Consider the following 14,062-nt stretch of genomic DNA (forward strand, 5'->3'; position numbering starts at 1 on the left):
AGCAGTTTAGCCCAGAAACAAGTTGATAGTTGATGGCAAAAAGAGAGCAGAACTGATAGAGTAAATGGGAAGTCATGGAAGACATTAGGGAGACAGACAGGGCAGGTAAAATTTTGAAGCGTACAAGGTACAGGATAGGGAGAATTATAAAATCAAGCAGAGAAGGGCCAAGAAAATGATCAGATACAAAATGTTGAGCAAGAGATCAGTGCAGAGGGACACATCTAATTTTCAGTGGCAGTAGGGAGAGCAAATGTCTAAAGACAGGGATCTGGTGAAATTGCGAAAGACTGTTTTACTGCTCAACAGGGAAGAAGAAGATACCAGGGCTGAAGGAGTAACAAGGGAGTGTGTAGACCTGGAACCCATTGCACCACAAGACAAAATATAGTAGATAAGTTTCCTCAACCTAAAGTAAACAAGTTGAGCTCTGAATTTCCAACCAAGAGTACTGTAGAGTGCAGATCTCCAGACTGGCAAGTAGCACATTTGACACTGCATTTGAGAGAAAACAAGGATGAACCTTCAAATTACAGCCTGCAAGCCTCACATCAATTGTGAAAATGTTCAACACATGGATACAGCATTGTATGTGGGATCATCCAGAATGGTCACATCTGAGAGCCATAGGTTCAGTTGGGGTTGGTCCTAACTGACCACTGTGCAGGTTTTCTTTGAGGCAAATCTGGTACAGAAATGTGAGACAGTGGATGCTACCTACTTGCAGTTCAGGGAAACATTTAACACTGCCCCATCTAACAGGCTGATTAACAAGATGCAGTAGGTTGAGGAGCAGTGGTACTCAGGGTAGTGCCATTGTGGAAACTGGTTTGCCAGTGGTATCCCAGAGTTCAGTTTTGGCACTGTTATTTTTATGAGGGCAGAAAATGTTCCAAATTGAGTGCAGTCATCACTTATGTTAACCATTATGCAATAATCCAGAGGGCCAGACAGTTTCAAGATAGACAGCTTAAGTATAGAACTTGCTTAAGATAGAACAAGCAAGAATGTGGAGTAGAAGATAAGTAGTCATATGCCTGAGGTAACAAAGGAAGGGGATATGGTGGCTTTGATTAGGTTATTAATTTTGAATAAGTCATTAAAGCAGTGTTTACAAGCAATCAAAACAGTAAATAAGACACGGGAATTCGTAGCTAGTGGTGGCGAATTACTAGTCAAAGGAGATGGTGTTGAATTGCATCTGGCTTTTGAGAGACCACGCTTTGGGCAGGATTTTACAGCCACGCCCACTGTCAAGACCATCTGGTCCTGTCAAAAGTCAATGGGCTTTTAGCTGGTCCGCTGCATCCCTGGTGGCAGGTCCTGCCACAGCAGGGCTGGAAAATCCTGATCTTCGTTTCATCTTCATGTTACACAGAAGGCGGAATCATCCCAGATTTGCACCAAGTGCGGCAGCTGACAGGAAAAAGGTTTTACCCACTGGCTGCAGTGGCAGCTCTTCACGCCTCATCGTCCCAAACCCACCTCATTAATCATGCATTCCGGGAAACACGCCGTTTCGATGGTGGGTGGGCTCTCATTTGCCCACCATGCCATCATCTCATTGCTTCCTCATGTCCAGTGCCATATTTAAAGTGCTGCTGCGTGAACACCCGTTTCCAACCCAGGACAGAGGACATGGCCCCGAAGAGGTAAGAAGACTGCAGCCCCCCAATTCAGTGAAGTGTCTCTGGAATGTCTTTTGAATGCAGTGATGCCTTCTCTACCCTCATTCTGGCTGCAGGAGGTCCAGTAATCTCACTACTTCATCTTGGTAAGCGATGGCAGTGGTAATCAGTGGCAATGCTGTACAGAAGAGGTTGGCCATCCAATGCAGAAAGAGGATGAACGAGTTCATCCATTCTACCAGGGTAAAACAACCATCTCATCACTCTAAACTGTCACAACTCAAGCCCATCATATATTCACTGGCATCTCACTCACTACCAGCTCAAGGGACATCGCCACTCACTCACACCCCCTTACATCTCCATCTGGCCTCAGCTCTGGAGACTGCCTCCTCAGCTCTCACCATCTTGAGGCCACTTGCACAGATCAACTTGTGCCCCCACACACATACCCTGGGATATTCACTTTCCCTAGTATAGCCCTAACCCTACAGCTCTTGTCTTGCCCGAGGCCATCACCTCTCTCCCCAAGCAAGCCCTCGCTCTGCAGTCATTGAAAAGCCTTACAGCTGGTTTGCTAGGTAGAGACCTACCTGTGAGCCCCCCTACAAGTGATGTGGTGCTGCCTGCGAAGCCTGGTGCTGACAGCCGCGTGTGCTGCCTGAAGCAAGATCAGGAAACATACCTCAGAGTCCCGAGTGAAGTGCAGCTCGCCAGGTGCAGGTTGCTTACGTACAGTTGTGAAACACGTTGGCATGATCAGATGATCCAGCATGGGGGAATGATTCCGGCAAGCTGGGCTTATAATGATATGCACATGTATCATGGACTGGCAGAGTGGACAATTGCAAACTAGTTTCACAATGTTGTGAAACTAATTTTTGGCCTTCTTGCCATATTGTCCGCTTATGCCACCAAACACATCCGATGCCATGGGGCACGGAAAATTCCACCCATATTATTATTGGTGGGAATCCAGAGCAGGGTTGTGAAGCTAATTGCTGAATTTAATATTCATCACAAGAAAACATTGCTCACTCTAGTACTTTATTCTTCAGAAAGATGAACATGAGGAGGAACTTCAGAAGCCTAAGATTTTCAAAGGTATAGAAAAATGAGATCACGGAAAGTTCTTGGGAACAGGGTTCAAGGACAAGGAACAGAGTTTAAAATTAAGGATGCCAAAGGTAAAAAGTAAGTTCAAACAACATATCTTTAATTAAAGGGTGATAATATTGTGGAATAGATTAGCAGAGTTGGAAAATAGCAAAGGTTTGAAAGATGACTAGATGAATTTTAGTGAGGACACAGGGCTATTATTTCCAGAATCCAGTAAGCAACCAGAGGATAGGGTAGGCTAGACAAACTAGTGATCTCAAAAACATTTCATAATGTTTAACATTTCAGATTAAACCAATATTTTCTATATAGCTTGATTTCTAACATTTGATTTTTAAAAATTATTTGTATTTTCCTGGCTACCATTTTTGTCAGTAGTTAAAAATGCAATGTTTAAAATAGATGCAATTACACTTTGTCACTGACACATTACAGGTAATTTCCAATCTACCATAAAATGAATCCAGTGGATTACATCAGTCTTTGTGGTGAGGCACATATTGCAATGCAACTAAACAAGTAGTACTGGATTGGATTCAGCAGTTTCCTTCGCTCAGTGGCTTACCTGATGTGGTCTTCAGTATTAGAGAGCCCAAAGAACCAAATGCTGGTGAATGAGTTGCACCCAAACCACATCTCATCATTAGCTGCTTCTTTGGTTTTCCCTTCATGACTTGTGGTCAAGCAGAAGCAAATAAATTGAGTTGCTGCATTAGTCACTGGTTCTTCAGGCAATCTTCCTACAATGTACAGGTTTGTAAAATCTCAAAAATTGATGTCACTCAACCACAATTTCTTGATTCTTCTTGTTTTCCCTTTTCAACTTGCTTGCATACTGCGCTTTGGGCCTTGGCTCTTCACAGCAGACAACACAAACTTTTGATTACAGAATTCATAGATTTGACCAGGCTCTACAGCAATATGTCAATAGGAAAGCACTGCTTGCAACCTGATCAATATTTTGGCATTAATTGGTAATTAAAGAAAAAGGTTCAAACTCAAAATACACAACATGCACATAACTGAATTCAAACTCTTTGGACCAAACCCTTACTGGATGAATCAGAGGTGGATGGCTAAAAAGGGATCTCATGGTGCACGGTATAGAAAATGATTTCCCCCCCCCACCTCACTTAAGGGGGAAAGTTAGTCTTTTGATGGCCTGATTATCCAAATAAAGTAGAAGACAGTGAATGGTATTTATTCATCCTTTTTTTCCTCCCTCTGTTTTATTACTGGTTTTGGTTTTAAGGGTTGTCTTGAAAGATGACAGAAACATGTTGGTAAGGACTAAAATCAGCTGGAACTATTTCCACATAAAAAAAAGTCTCAATATCATTTGCCATAATTGAACTCAGACCACTTAAGTATGAAAGCAGAAGAGTTTCAGAGCTTATACAACTTTTCCCCCTTCCATTCAATATCTAGGCCAACACTTAACTTTTTTCCAATGCTAGATTGCCCTGTTTACAGAAAACATCATATTTTGCCAGGCACAACAACTGCTTTTTGAAAAAGCATCTGAATTTATTTCAGAGTAGTTTATTGTATGGTCTTACTACAATGTCACACCTGGTAAGTCACATTCCAATTACAACAAAGAAATCTACAGGTATAATCGGACAACTGGAGTAGTTATTACAGTATGGAAAATATTTTTCATAATTCTACTTAACCTTACACAAGAGTGTTGAAGAATTTTAATACAAATAAGTAAATTTATCTAAATCTTTGAATTTGTGCTATAACATTCCTGTTCCAATATTTTATAAACAAAGACATGCATTCTTTTAGTTTGTAGTAGTATTGCTGAACAAAGTAGGTTTTAAAAATGAAATCACAATAAAAACAATCACCCCTTTATGCTGTAAACAGCAAATAAGTCTATAAATTAATGTACATCCCATTTGCACTTTTTATAAAAGTAACAATTACTGCTTGCATTTTTTTTAGGTTTGGGTGTTTTTTGTACATGTAATTGAACATTTAAAATAGTATGCAATTTTGAAAATAAAGCATACAAATACACAAAAGTTTACCAGTTCGAATACAAGTGCTTGCAAGAGATTTAGTTAGCAAACAGAGTTCACAGTGGATGATAATGGCAATATACAAAAAGCTGGCAATTGCTCAGGATTTAGCAAAACATGCAGGATGTAGAAGAATTGTTATAAAAGTTCTATTTTGCCCTCACCCACAAACAATCCGTCATCAAGACCATGATAGGCACTTGATAATATTGGAAAGAACCATCAGTCGAACTGGTTAAGTCCTCACAGTGATGCGATACAAAAGATCTGAATACAGAAGTAAGGTTTTCATGGCTCAAATTTCCATACTCTCGACTTGTAACTCTGGTGGCACGAAGCTGAGTACTTCTTCGTAGGTTAATCCTGAAAACGAAAGAACAGCGTCTTAAAACATTTTTGGATTTTCAAGTGTGGATATAAATATTGAATGAAAATGTGCCCCATTACATGGAAGATACAAATACTTGCACTCAACATTAATGCAAAATCAATCTGGTTCTGCAAACAAACTCCACTCGAAAGCAAAGAAGGAAATTAATGTCATACTATTTTCTACAAGTGTCCATTGTTGCACATTTCTACCATAATCGAAAGGTAGTCCTAAAGTCAACAATAAGAATTCTTATTGTTTTTTTCAACTTCTTTTTACAGTTAAAATCATGCATGGCATAAGACAAGGAATGCACAACAATCCTGATCAATTGGAGTCAAAGGACTCTCTCAAACTGGTTTCTAAAAGCCACCTTCATAAAGATTACACATTCACTCCGATCAACGACATCCTCAAAAAGTACAAATTTTTAAAAAACAAGGTTTACATTATTTTGTACATATATAGTTCAATTATATACACAGGAAAGCTCTCATAAATGCAAAGAGTTTTGTTGGAAAAATATCACATTTTAAGGATGAAGGAACTAGTGACTTTTGAGCAATGTCAGGACAACTCCATGGTTTTCTTGCAGAATTGGAATGGTTTGAAAGGTGAGATAGTTTATTATGAGCAATTTTGAATGGGTGCTTTTTGGCCTAATTGGGATTTTTCGCAAAGGATTTTTGGACTATTTTTAGTTGCCATAGAAGAACCTTGCTGTACATTAATGCTATTGAGGAACACTCCAATATAGTGAAGATCAAATAAGCATCCAAGGAATTTAGCCTCTTCAGTCACAATGCAACCTTGTATATCCTGAATATTGGTTAAAATGCTGAGCACTTCAGGTGGGTTCTGGTGGTATACATTTACTATATGAAATTGCAAATTAATAATTCTTATTAATAAACCTATAAAATAATGCTCTCAGCCTGGAGAAGTGCAATTGTACTGAGTTGGTTGCAGTTCCATGTCAAACACACGATTCAGTTTCTGCCTTCAGTAATAGATAAATCTGCACTTTATGCTTTGTGCTTGCGTTATTAATCCTGCAATACTTCCCTCAACATCCCTATCACTGATTTTTTCTTTTATTCAGCAATCTTGAGGGCAATTAGGAATGGGCAATAGATGCTGGCCTAGCCAGCAACACCCTGTGAAAGAATGTTTTTAAAAAAATTTTGCCTTCAACACAGATTGGAAAAAAGAAAAGAACTTATTCAACTTCAGCATTCATCCCATCTGAATGCACAGCCCACCAAAAATCCTTTTTGATACAATGGGCCAGATTTGAACTGTCTTACCTGATCATTTGTTAACATTTTTTTCCTTTGTTAATCTGTATGTGTTTCTCTATCATACAGTGTCTTTGATCCTCCATTACCGTACATAATTTCTCAAATTATTTGCCTCTCTTATTTACTTGTTCTAAAACTGAGTGAAAACTGTTAAGATTCATATTTGATTGGCTGGAAACAGACATTTATTTGTAGTTCTGGAGCTGTCCTTCAGATTATTTTTGTTTAGAAACAAAGCAGGTCCAAGTATTGGTTCTACATTCGTAGTTTCCAATAAAGATTTTTTGGGATACTTTTAAGTAAATTTTAATTGTCCATTTGGTTACAATCATCTCAAAAATCTGGCAACACTGGAAAACTCACAATGGCATTTCTAAAAATCATCCCGTTGATATGCCTAGAAATCTATTAACCCAAAGTAAATTGCAAATAATTTGGAATGTTAAAAGGGCAAATAGTCTACATTTGTAAATCATCAGGTTTTGGACCAGAAGCCCATTAGAAGATTATTTCCCCCCCACCACCTCTCCATTCATGCAGAATTTCAGACCCCTTGGATCCAGTAACAACTTGGTCTTATATCATCTGGAAGAAAATATGTTCCAATATTCCATGGTCGTGCAGCTTGTGGTCGGTTGCAGGTTTTAAATCTGTAGGTTTTAGCACATCTTTGATCTTTGAGTTACCTTCAAAAGCCTCTTTTGAATGTCAACATGCACTAAAGTAATTTGTAAACTCAAAAAGACAGCAGGTCCTAAAGCAAGTCTGCAAATTTTACATTTTAAAGCTATAAAAGAATGTTTTGACTAAATTAGAAGGATTACCAACTGTATATACATACTGAGCTATTGATCACAAAGGAAATAGCAAACATTTGGTTTGGTCAGTTGAATGGCTGATGTGGAAATCCATCACCATATTTAAAAGTCTCCAAATCTACATCTGCCTGTAGGATTTCTGTTTGCAAAGTACAGAGAACACACTCTCAGCAGAAGCATATCCTACTTGCCCAAATTGAGACCCCTTAGGGCAATTGGCAGAGCCAAGGATTAGTGATGCCCATGAGTATTCAGATGTACTATCGGGTTTAGTTAGAAAAATCTTCATAGCTTACCAAAATCACTTCCTACTACTTGTCCAGCAAGGAGGAATGATGCAATATTTTCAGAATTGCTTGGAACAGACACATCAAAGCAGTTCATTCAAAGAAAGGTAGAGTGACTTCAAACAGGATGGGCAATGGTTGGCAACACTTGCCAGCTGACTGAATCTGTATTATATCCTTAGAGATTCTGGAGATCAAGTATAGATTTGAGATCATGGAGATGGAGTGTAAACCCAAGATTTGGCATTGAATTTTTAAAGTATACAAGTTCATAGTGAGGACCACATGAATTAGTACATTGAAAGCCTTGCGAAAATCAATAATAAGTGTAAAATCCCACTGGTACCTTTCTGACTGTTCCACTATCTGACAAAGCATCACAATGCTTACATGACAAGCTGGATAGCAACCCTAAGAACCACTGATCGCATTTTTAAAAAAATCCAGAATAAATGTCTTAATTATAGTGAGAGCCTATTCTTCTACCAAGATTAGCAATAGTCTTCACTCAGTTTGATAATCTTTAAGATGGGCCCAGTTAAAAATATAGGCAGTGTACAATTAAGCTGAACTGTACAAAAGGTTCCTGAATGAGCAAGGCAATTTTGCATTAGTGGAGTGCAGTCAATCAAAGCTGCACAGTATTCCTGCTTTCAACACCACTATCACATCGAATGTCTCTAATTCCATCCAAAAGCAGAGTCACATTGTCTCTCCATTATAGCAATGAGAATTGCCATCTCAGCCTGATGGGCAATGATGACAGGAAAGGAATATTGTGGACAGCGTGGCATAAAAAGTCTTTGATCTTTGAACACAATTCCAGAATCACTTCATATGATGTAAGAAGAATAGTTTCACTTACTTTTCCATTCTTCTATTTCAAGCTCTCGGCTTTCAAACGACTGATCGTAAGGGTCTGCTTCAGGTTCATCGTCCGGGTCATGATACTGAGAGAAATATGAATGAGCCAAAGCTTCTGCCGCTGTGATCCTCTTATCTGTGTCCAGCACAAGCATTTTCTCCAAAAGGTCAACAGCTACATGAGGAAGTAATAATAGTTAATACAAAATTGAAGGTTTTTTTTTGTAATATTATTACCATTTGAGTGTTTCTATTCAATAGCAAAGATTCATACATTGATATGAAAAATGTAGCTGATAACTGTAAGCTAGCAGAATGTCACAAAAGGCAACTGAGAGAGAGGCATCTGCTTTTGTCTCTTCTCATCCCCTACCTTTCTTAACCACAAAGACAATTACTTAGGTAAAAAATACACCCGAATATAAATACAGCCTGCAGCTGCTTAGGGCAGGCACAGTAGGATTAGCGCAATATGCTCATTATGAACTTTGGACCATAAAACCATACATTTTAAGAATGAAACATAGCCCCAGAAATCCTACAGGTTCTGTAGAAGTGTAACCAATTGGTTGGATTTTTAACAATATGAAGGTGGGGTAGGTGAATTAACCTATATTACCTATTAACTATATCTTATCTACCTTGCATGCTATTAAACAAAAGCAGCACTGGGCTTCAACACTTGAATCATTTGCATCCCTATACAGACTTAGGATTTTTGAAAGAATGACACCAGTGTATTAATGTAAGTTTAGGAAAAAAATGATTTGCTGTGATAGAAAGTAAAATAGGAAGTTAGTTATTGTAAGAAATCACTGCTAAAACCTCAAAGAAATATATTGACTATAGAATCAGCTTGCTCCCTTTCTTCTTTATAAATAGCACCCTGCTGGGTTGACAAATACAGGGCAGCGTAAGTCTGTTATTTCTGCCAAGGACATGATTCTAGCGCAGGCTCTGGAACAATACATTCCTAAACCTAATAAGGTTGGATCTCATGACCAATACCTAAATCAACCATCTGAGTAAAGGCTGAACAGGACGTCCTAACAAGCGATAAACCACAAGATGACTTCATGGGCTTTGGAGGGTTTATCTTGAATATCTGTCCCTTGCTAATGGGCAATTGAGTAAGCGATTGATATGAAACAGCTCTAGAAATAAGGTTCATAAATGGGCTCTCAATAAGGGGGAGAAAGCACTTCAGATAGCAAAGAGCTTCTCGAAGTGCATTCATGCTGGTTTTGGCCTAAATTTTGGCTAGCTCAGGAAGATTGAGAGCAGAAGAGACTGCCACCTCCAGTGATGGAGATCGGCTTCATCAGCCCGTTTGTCTGATCTAGGACCAGTAAACCATTCTTGCCTATTGCAAGTCGTATGTCTTTTCTGCCTATTTAGCTTATGTATCATATCCAAACTGTTGCTTCTTAATAAACTGCTTTTAAAATCCAGTGACCCCTTTTCTGGGTAATCTGTGATTCCAGGGTCAAATCTTACATGATTAGATTGGTAAACATAAGGGGAATGACCTGCCCAAAATAGCTAACATGCTTAATAAGTATAAGTGATGACTTTGAGATTGATTCCTATTTACTGGTAATGGGTTGGCTTTATTTTCCCAATTGAGGTAGCTGGCTGTTATAAGCATGGTTCAATGGGTTGGGAACCCGGTTTATGCCTGTAATTCCTAACAGTGAATTTGGATATCAACTTTTTAAATTGATTATTACTTCTCTACAAAAAAGAAATTACAAACACTAGACAATCTATTCCACTCCTTTACACCTCCTCTCTTCCAGCTCCAATGTGGCAAAAGAACTAGAATAAATTGCTATCTATTCAATCAGGAATAGGAAACTAAGCTGATTTATGAACGATACATCCGAATACACATAAAAAATGGCATTACCTTGAGGATTAGCTCCAATGAATACATCTTCAAAGCTCTGCTTTGGCATATGCTGTAAGGATTGTATGTAGTTTCTAGCCTGCAGAAATAGATTATTTATCTTCTACTGAGAATCAGAAATAATTTATCCTCTCAATCCAAGCTGCCGTATCACTTTTCCTAGGTATTTTGTGGAAGCATACTGAACATTATAGCTCATGTGAAGCATAATCACCAACATAGATCAATTGGACTGAATTACCAGCTGTAATTGCTGTACACTTGACATAACTATGTAGTATTTATATTTTTGGAAACAATTTTTAGTTCATGGTCACTTAGCAAAATGTATTTTAAGGTCAGAAAGATCTCAGTGCAAGTCCAATCACAATGTTACTCTTCTCAGTTTGACTTGTGAAAGATAAATTTAAAGATCACTTGAAAAGTGATACCACAGGTTAATATTAAAAAAATATAAATTTCAAACAGTTAACAGATTTTTGTAAGATATAAAATTAGACATGCCACAATGCAGACTTCAGAAAACAACCACAACCCTTCCCCCTAACTGGGATGATACAGGTTATAGACCAAAAATTTGACAATATTTTTGGTTGTCAAACTTTTATAAAATAGGCAGTAGTGAGATTCATCTGCTGCACATCATTTTATGGGCAACTTTGAACAAAATATTCATATAAACCCAAAATTCTCACCCAGAACAATTAATAAAAAAACTCAATGACGACATACAAAAATGATTAACGCCAGGTAAAGCTTTTTGCTTTGATTATTCACTAAAAAAATTTACCATGTCCAACTTGCTGCAATGCTTTTAGATAAGCAATTTGCAGAACATAAATTTATTTCACATCCGTAATTAAAACAATTTGCAGAATTTGAAGGTATTTCACAAGATGCTCAAAATTCTTACATACCTGTGTCTGACCACAAAATCTCAGCTACTTTGTTCTGAAGAAAATAATTTTGCTGAATAGATACTAACTTCCCAGGAAATTTTGAATATCAAAATTTCATTGGACAAGAAAAATAAAACTAAACCAAAATAATCTACTACAAAATGGAACAGAAATAAAGTTAGAGTACGAATCTTAGAAAATTATTCTCTTCACTAGCAGATGTCTGCTCCAACAGACATCAGATCAGGTCAAGGACAGATAAGGGTATTCGGCAGAACTGAATGCATACAAACTGAGTGAGATAATGAAGACAGTCAAGAAAGCCATTAACTCATCGTTTTGCATATAGTGGAACTAATTAACCATTGATCACTTCTTGGTGTACAGCACAAGGAAAATTTTCAATTCAGGGCTCAAAAGGAAACAAGACGACATTGAAAAATCACTTGCATTAGCTAATTTAATGATTCAATGTGTGTGACTGCAGACCCGCTTGAAGTTCTGAGAGAAGTAAAAGCTGTTGGAAAATACCCAATTTTAAACATCTTAGCCAGGTATTCAGTAAACTTAAGGTGGCACACTTCTGCTGATATCTGCTTTGGTCAATTGTAAAAACTGACAAAACAGGATTTGAGATTGCAAATTAAGTGGAAACTACAACAATTAGGAGTATTTCCTGTTTTAGAACTACAAGGATAGATGTTTTGGGACAGGTTCTTGACAGGGGCAGAGAGACTGGCACATTATATAGAAGTGGTTTTATAGATAATACTTGGTCCAGGTGATATCCTGGACAGATTTCAACTGCCCAAAGCAGGGGGCAAAGCGCAACTGTCCATATTTTTATCTATTTATTTTGGGCTCTGCCTTGCCAGTAGGAAAGGGGCAGAAGTATGGTGGGTAGAAAGTAAGCAATATATAGCATTTTTCATAACCTCAGGATACCCCAACATGCTTTTCAGCCAATTAAGTACTTTTAACAGGCGCTCAAATCAGCATGAGGTGTGGAGAAAGGCTTGATGAACCAAATGGTCTTTTCCTATCCATCAGTTTTGTATGTTGACATCAATTTGATAGAGCACAAAGTCAGTGTACATTAACCTTGCTAATCTGTCTTCATGAAAGAATCTCTGATCTATCCCTAATGCCTTTTAAACAGATTGCAGTAACAAAAAATTAAAGCTGAGAAATACCAGTCAAAATTTTTAACAGGATGAAGGAAATTTAAATGTGTATTTCTTAATTCAAAGGGTTGCTAATTATACATATCAAACAAAATACAGAACATCTCTATATGTAAAATCAATGACTTGTTACCTCTCCAGAGGTGGGGACTAAGTTGGGCATTTTTAAGAGTAAAATTGGCTTTAAACCTTTCAATGAGAGTACAGAAAGAAACCATTCAATATCATGGTATCATGGTACATCATAGACAAAGGTTTCATTTTTCTCAGCTATATCCATTATGCTTTCCATGAACTTTAGAATAATGGTAATCGTAATAGCCAAGTGCAGTTAGCAAGGCCTGGCTTTGGTAATTACAGAACTTACTACCTTCCAAAGAATCACTGGAATTTAAAATAGTTTGACACCATAGGTTGCCTATCTAAACACTATACATTTAAATGGGATTACGGAGATCCTATATAATAAACCGCTTCACACACTGATGAGGTCACAATTTTAGAAGCTTTACTCCCCTCAATTTCAGGAAACCATCACATTGTCCAAGAAAGATGTGAGAGACAGCCCATTTTCTTAAAGCTAGGGTTCTATGGTTGTAAAAAAAAATAAATTAACGTATGAAAGAATTGAAGTCCACAAAAAGAGCTAAACAATCCTCCACTCGAAAAGGCTGTATGAAACAAATTATCTGCAAAAATGAGAGATTCTTGACCACCATACTCCCAAGACTGCAGAAATAAACATAGGGATCTGAGCCACCCAAAAGCCTCAAATTATTGCTTGCAGTTTAGACCTAAAGTCAATTGATCTACATAACTGTCCTCATTTAGAAGTGGGTTTTCTGTGATACATTTCTAAGAAACATTAGTTTAACAATAGAACACTGCACAGACCTTAGAAATCCTATATGGATATGTTGGCCCACAAACAACTCAAAGTTGTTACATTGAAATCTTACCTATTAGTTCAATATTGTATTTTGCCCACAAAAAAAAAGGACTCTGAAGGCAATTTATTCTGAACAATAGCTGGCAGCTAAGTTTATCATCAGTTAAATGGTCCATTGATCCAAACATACAGAAAAGACATGAGTAGCAACAGAAGTCCTCCCTACGAGGAGTTCATTGGTAGCCTGTCTGTCTCACCTCGTGGCTGGGCATCCTGTTAATTAAGGAAGCAGGAGGGGTTCCTGTCAATCTCATGATCTGCTGAAGCTGGTTAATATCTTAAACGCCCAGGTCAAGGCGTTTATCCAATTTTCAAAAGGTACTCAAAAAATTTGAAAAACAGAGTTTTGAACAACTTTAGTAACCATCCTAATGAAATTCTTGTGTTGCTGGTTGTTATATTAGAAAAAGACAGCAGGATGCAGTAGAAAATAAAACACACAAACATGCAGAGAAGGGGAGATGGGGAAGGCCATGATCAATGATGCAGCATGCTACAGGGTTAGATTGGTTAGTACTAAATGGATGTTACTATATTTGAATATAGAGCACCTAAAATATAAGCAAACTGCAAACATTCAATATTTGTTGTCAAACCTCACACTTAAAAACTTTTAAAATCAGAAACTGAGGTACTTGTGTTATTTTAGGCTTGTTATGGATTAGGGTGAAACATTACCTACAATACTATTTCTGTATTAATCA

General features: G+C 37.7%; 1 protein-coding gene across 3 annotated transcripts in view; it reads right to left on the reverse strand.

Moving 5' to 3' along the window:
• Positions 1 to 4,250: 4,250 nt before the first annotated feature.
• LOC144683535 (mitogen-activated protein kinase 14) overlaps positions 4,251 to 14,062 on the reverse strand; it is a 59,629-nt gene continuing 49,817 nt past the window's right edge. Inside the window, exons 9-12 of one of the 3 annotated variants that reach the window (XM_078546626.1) lie at positions 13,556 to 13,635; positions 10,327 to 10,405; positions 8,419 to 8,592; positions 4,251 to 5,140 (exon numbers count right to left, since the gene is read on the reverse strand). In XM_078546626.1, coding sequence (XP_078402752.1) covers positions 5,073 to 5,140; positions 8,419 to 8,592; positions 10,327 to 10,405; positions 13,556 to 13,635 — 401 coding nt within the window. In that variant the 3' untranslated portion in view covers positions 4,251 to 5,072. The other 2 variants (XM_078546625.1, XM_078546627.1) reach the window with 2 other exon arrangements.

Source organism: Cetorhinus maximus, chromosome 8 (assembly GCF_964194155.1).
Source record: "Cetorhinus maximus chromosome 8, sCetMax3.hap1.1, whole genome shotgun sequence".
Taxonomy (NCBI): Eukaryota; Metazoa; Chordata; class Chondrichthyes; order Lamniformes; family Cetorhinidae; genus Cetorhinus; species Cetorhinus maximus.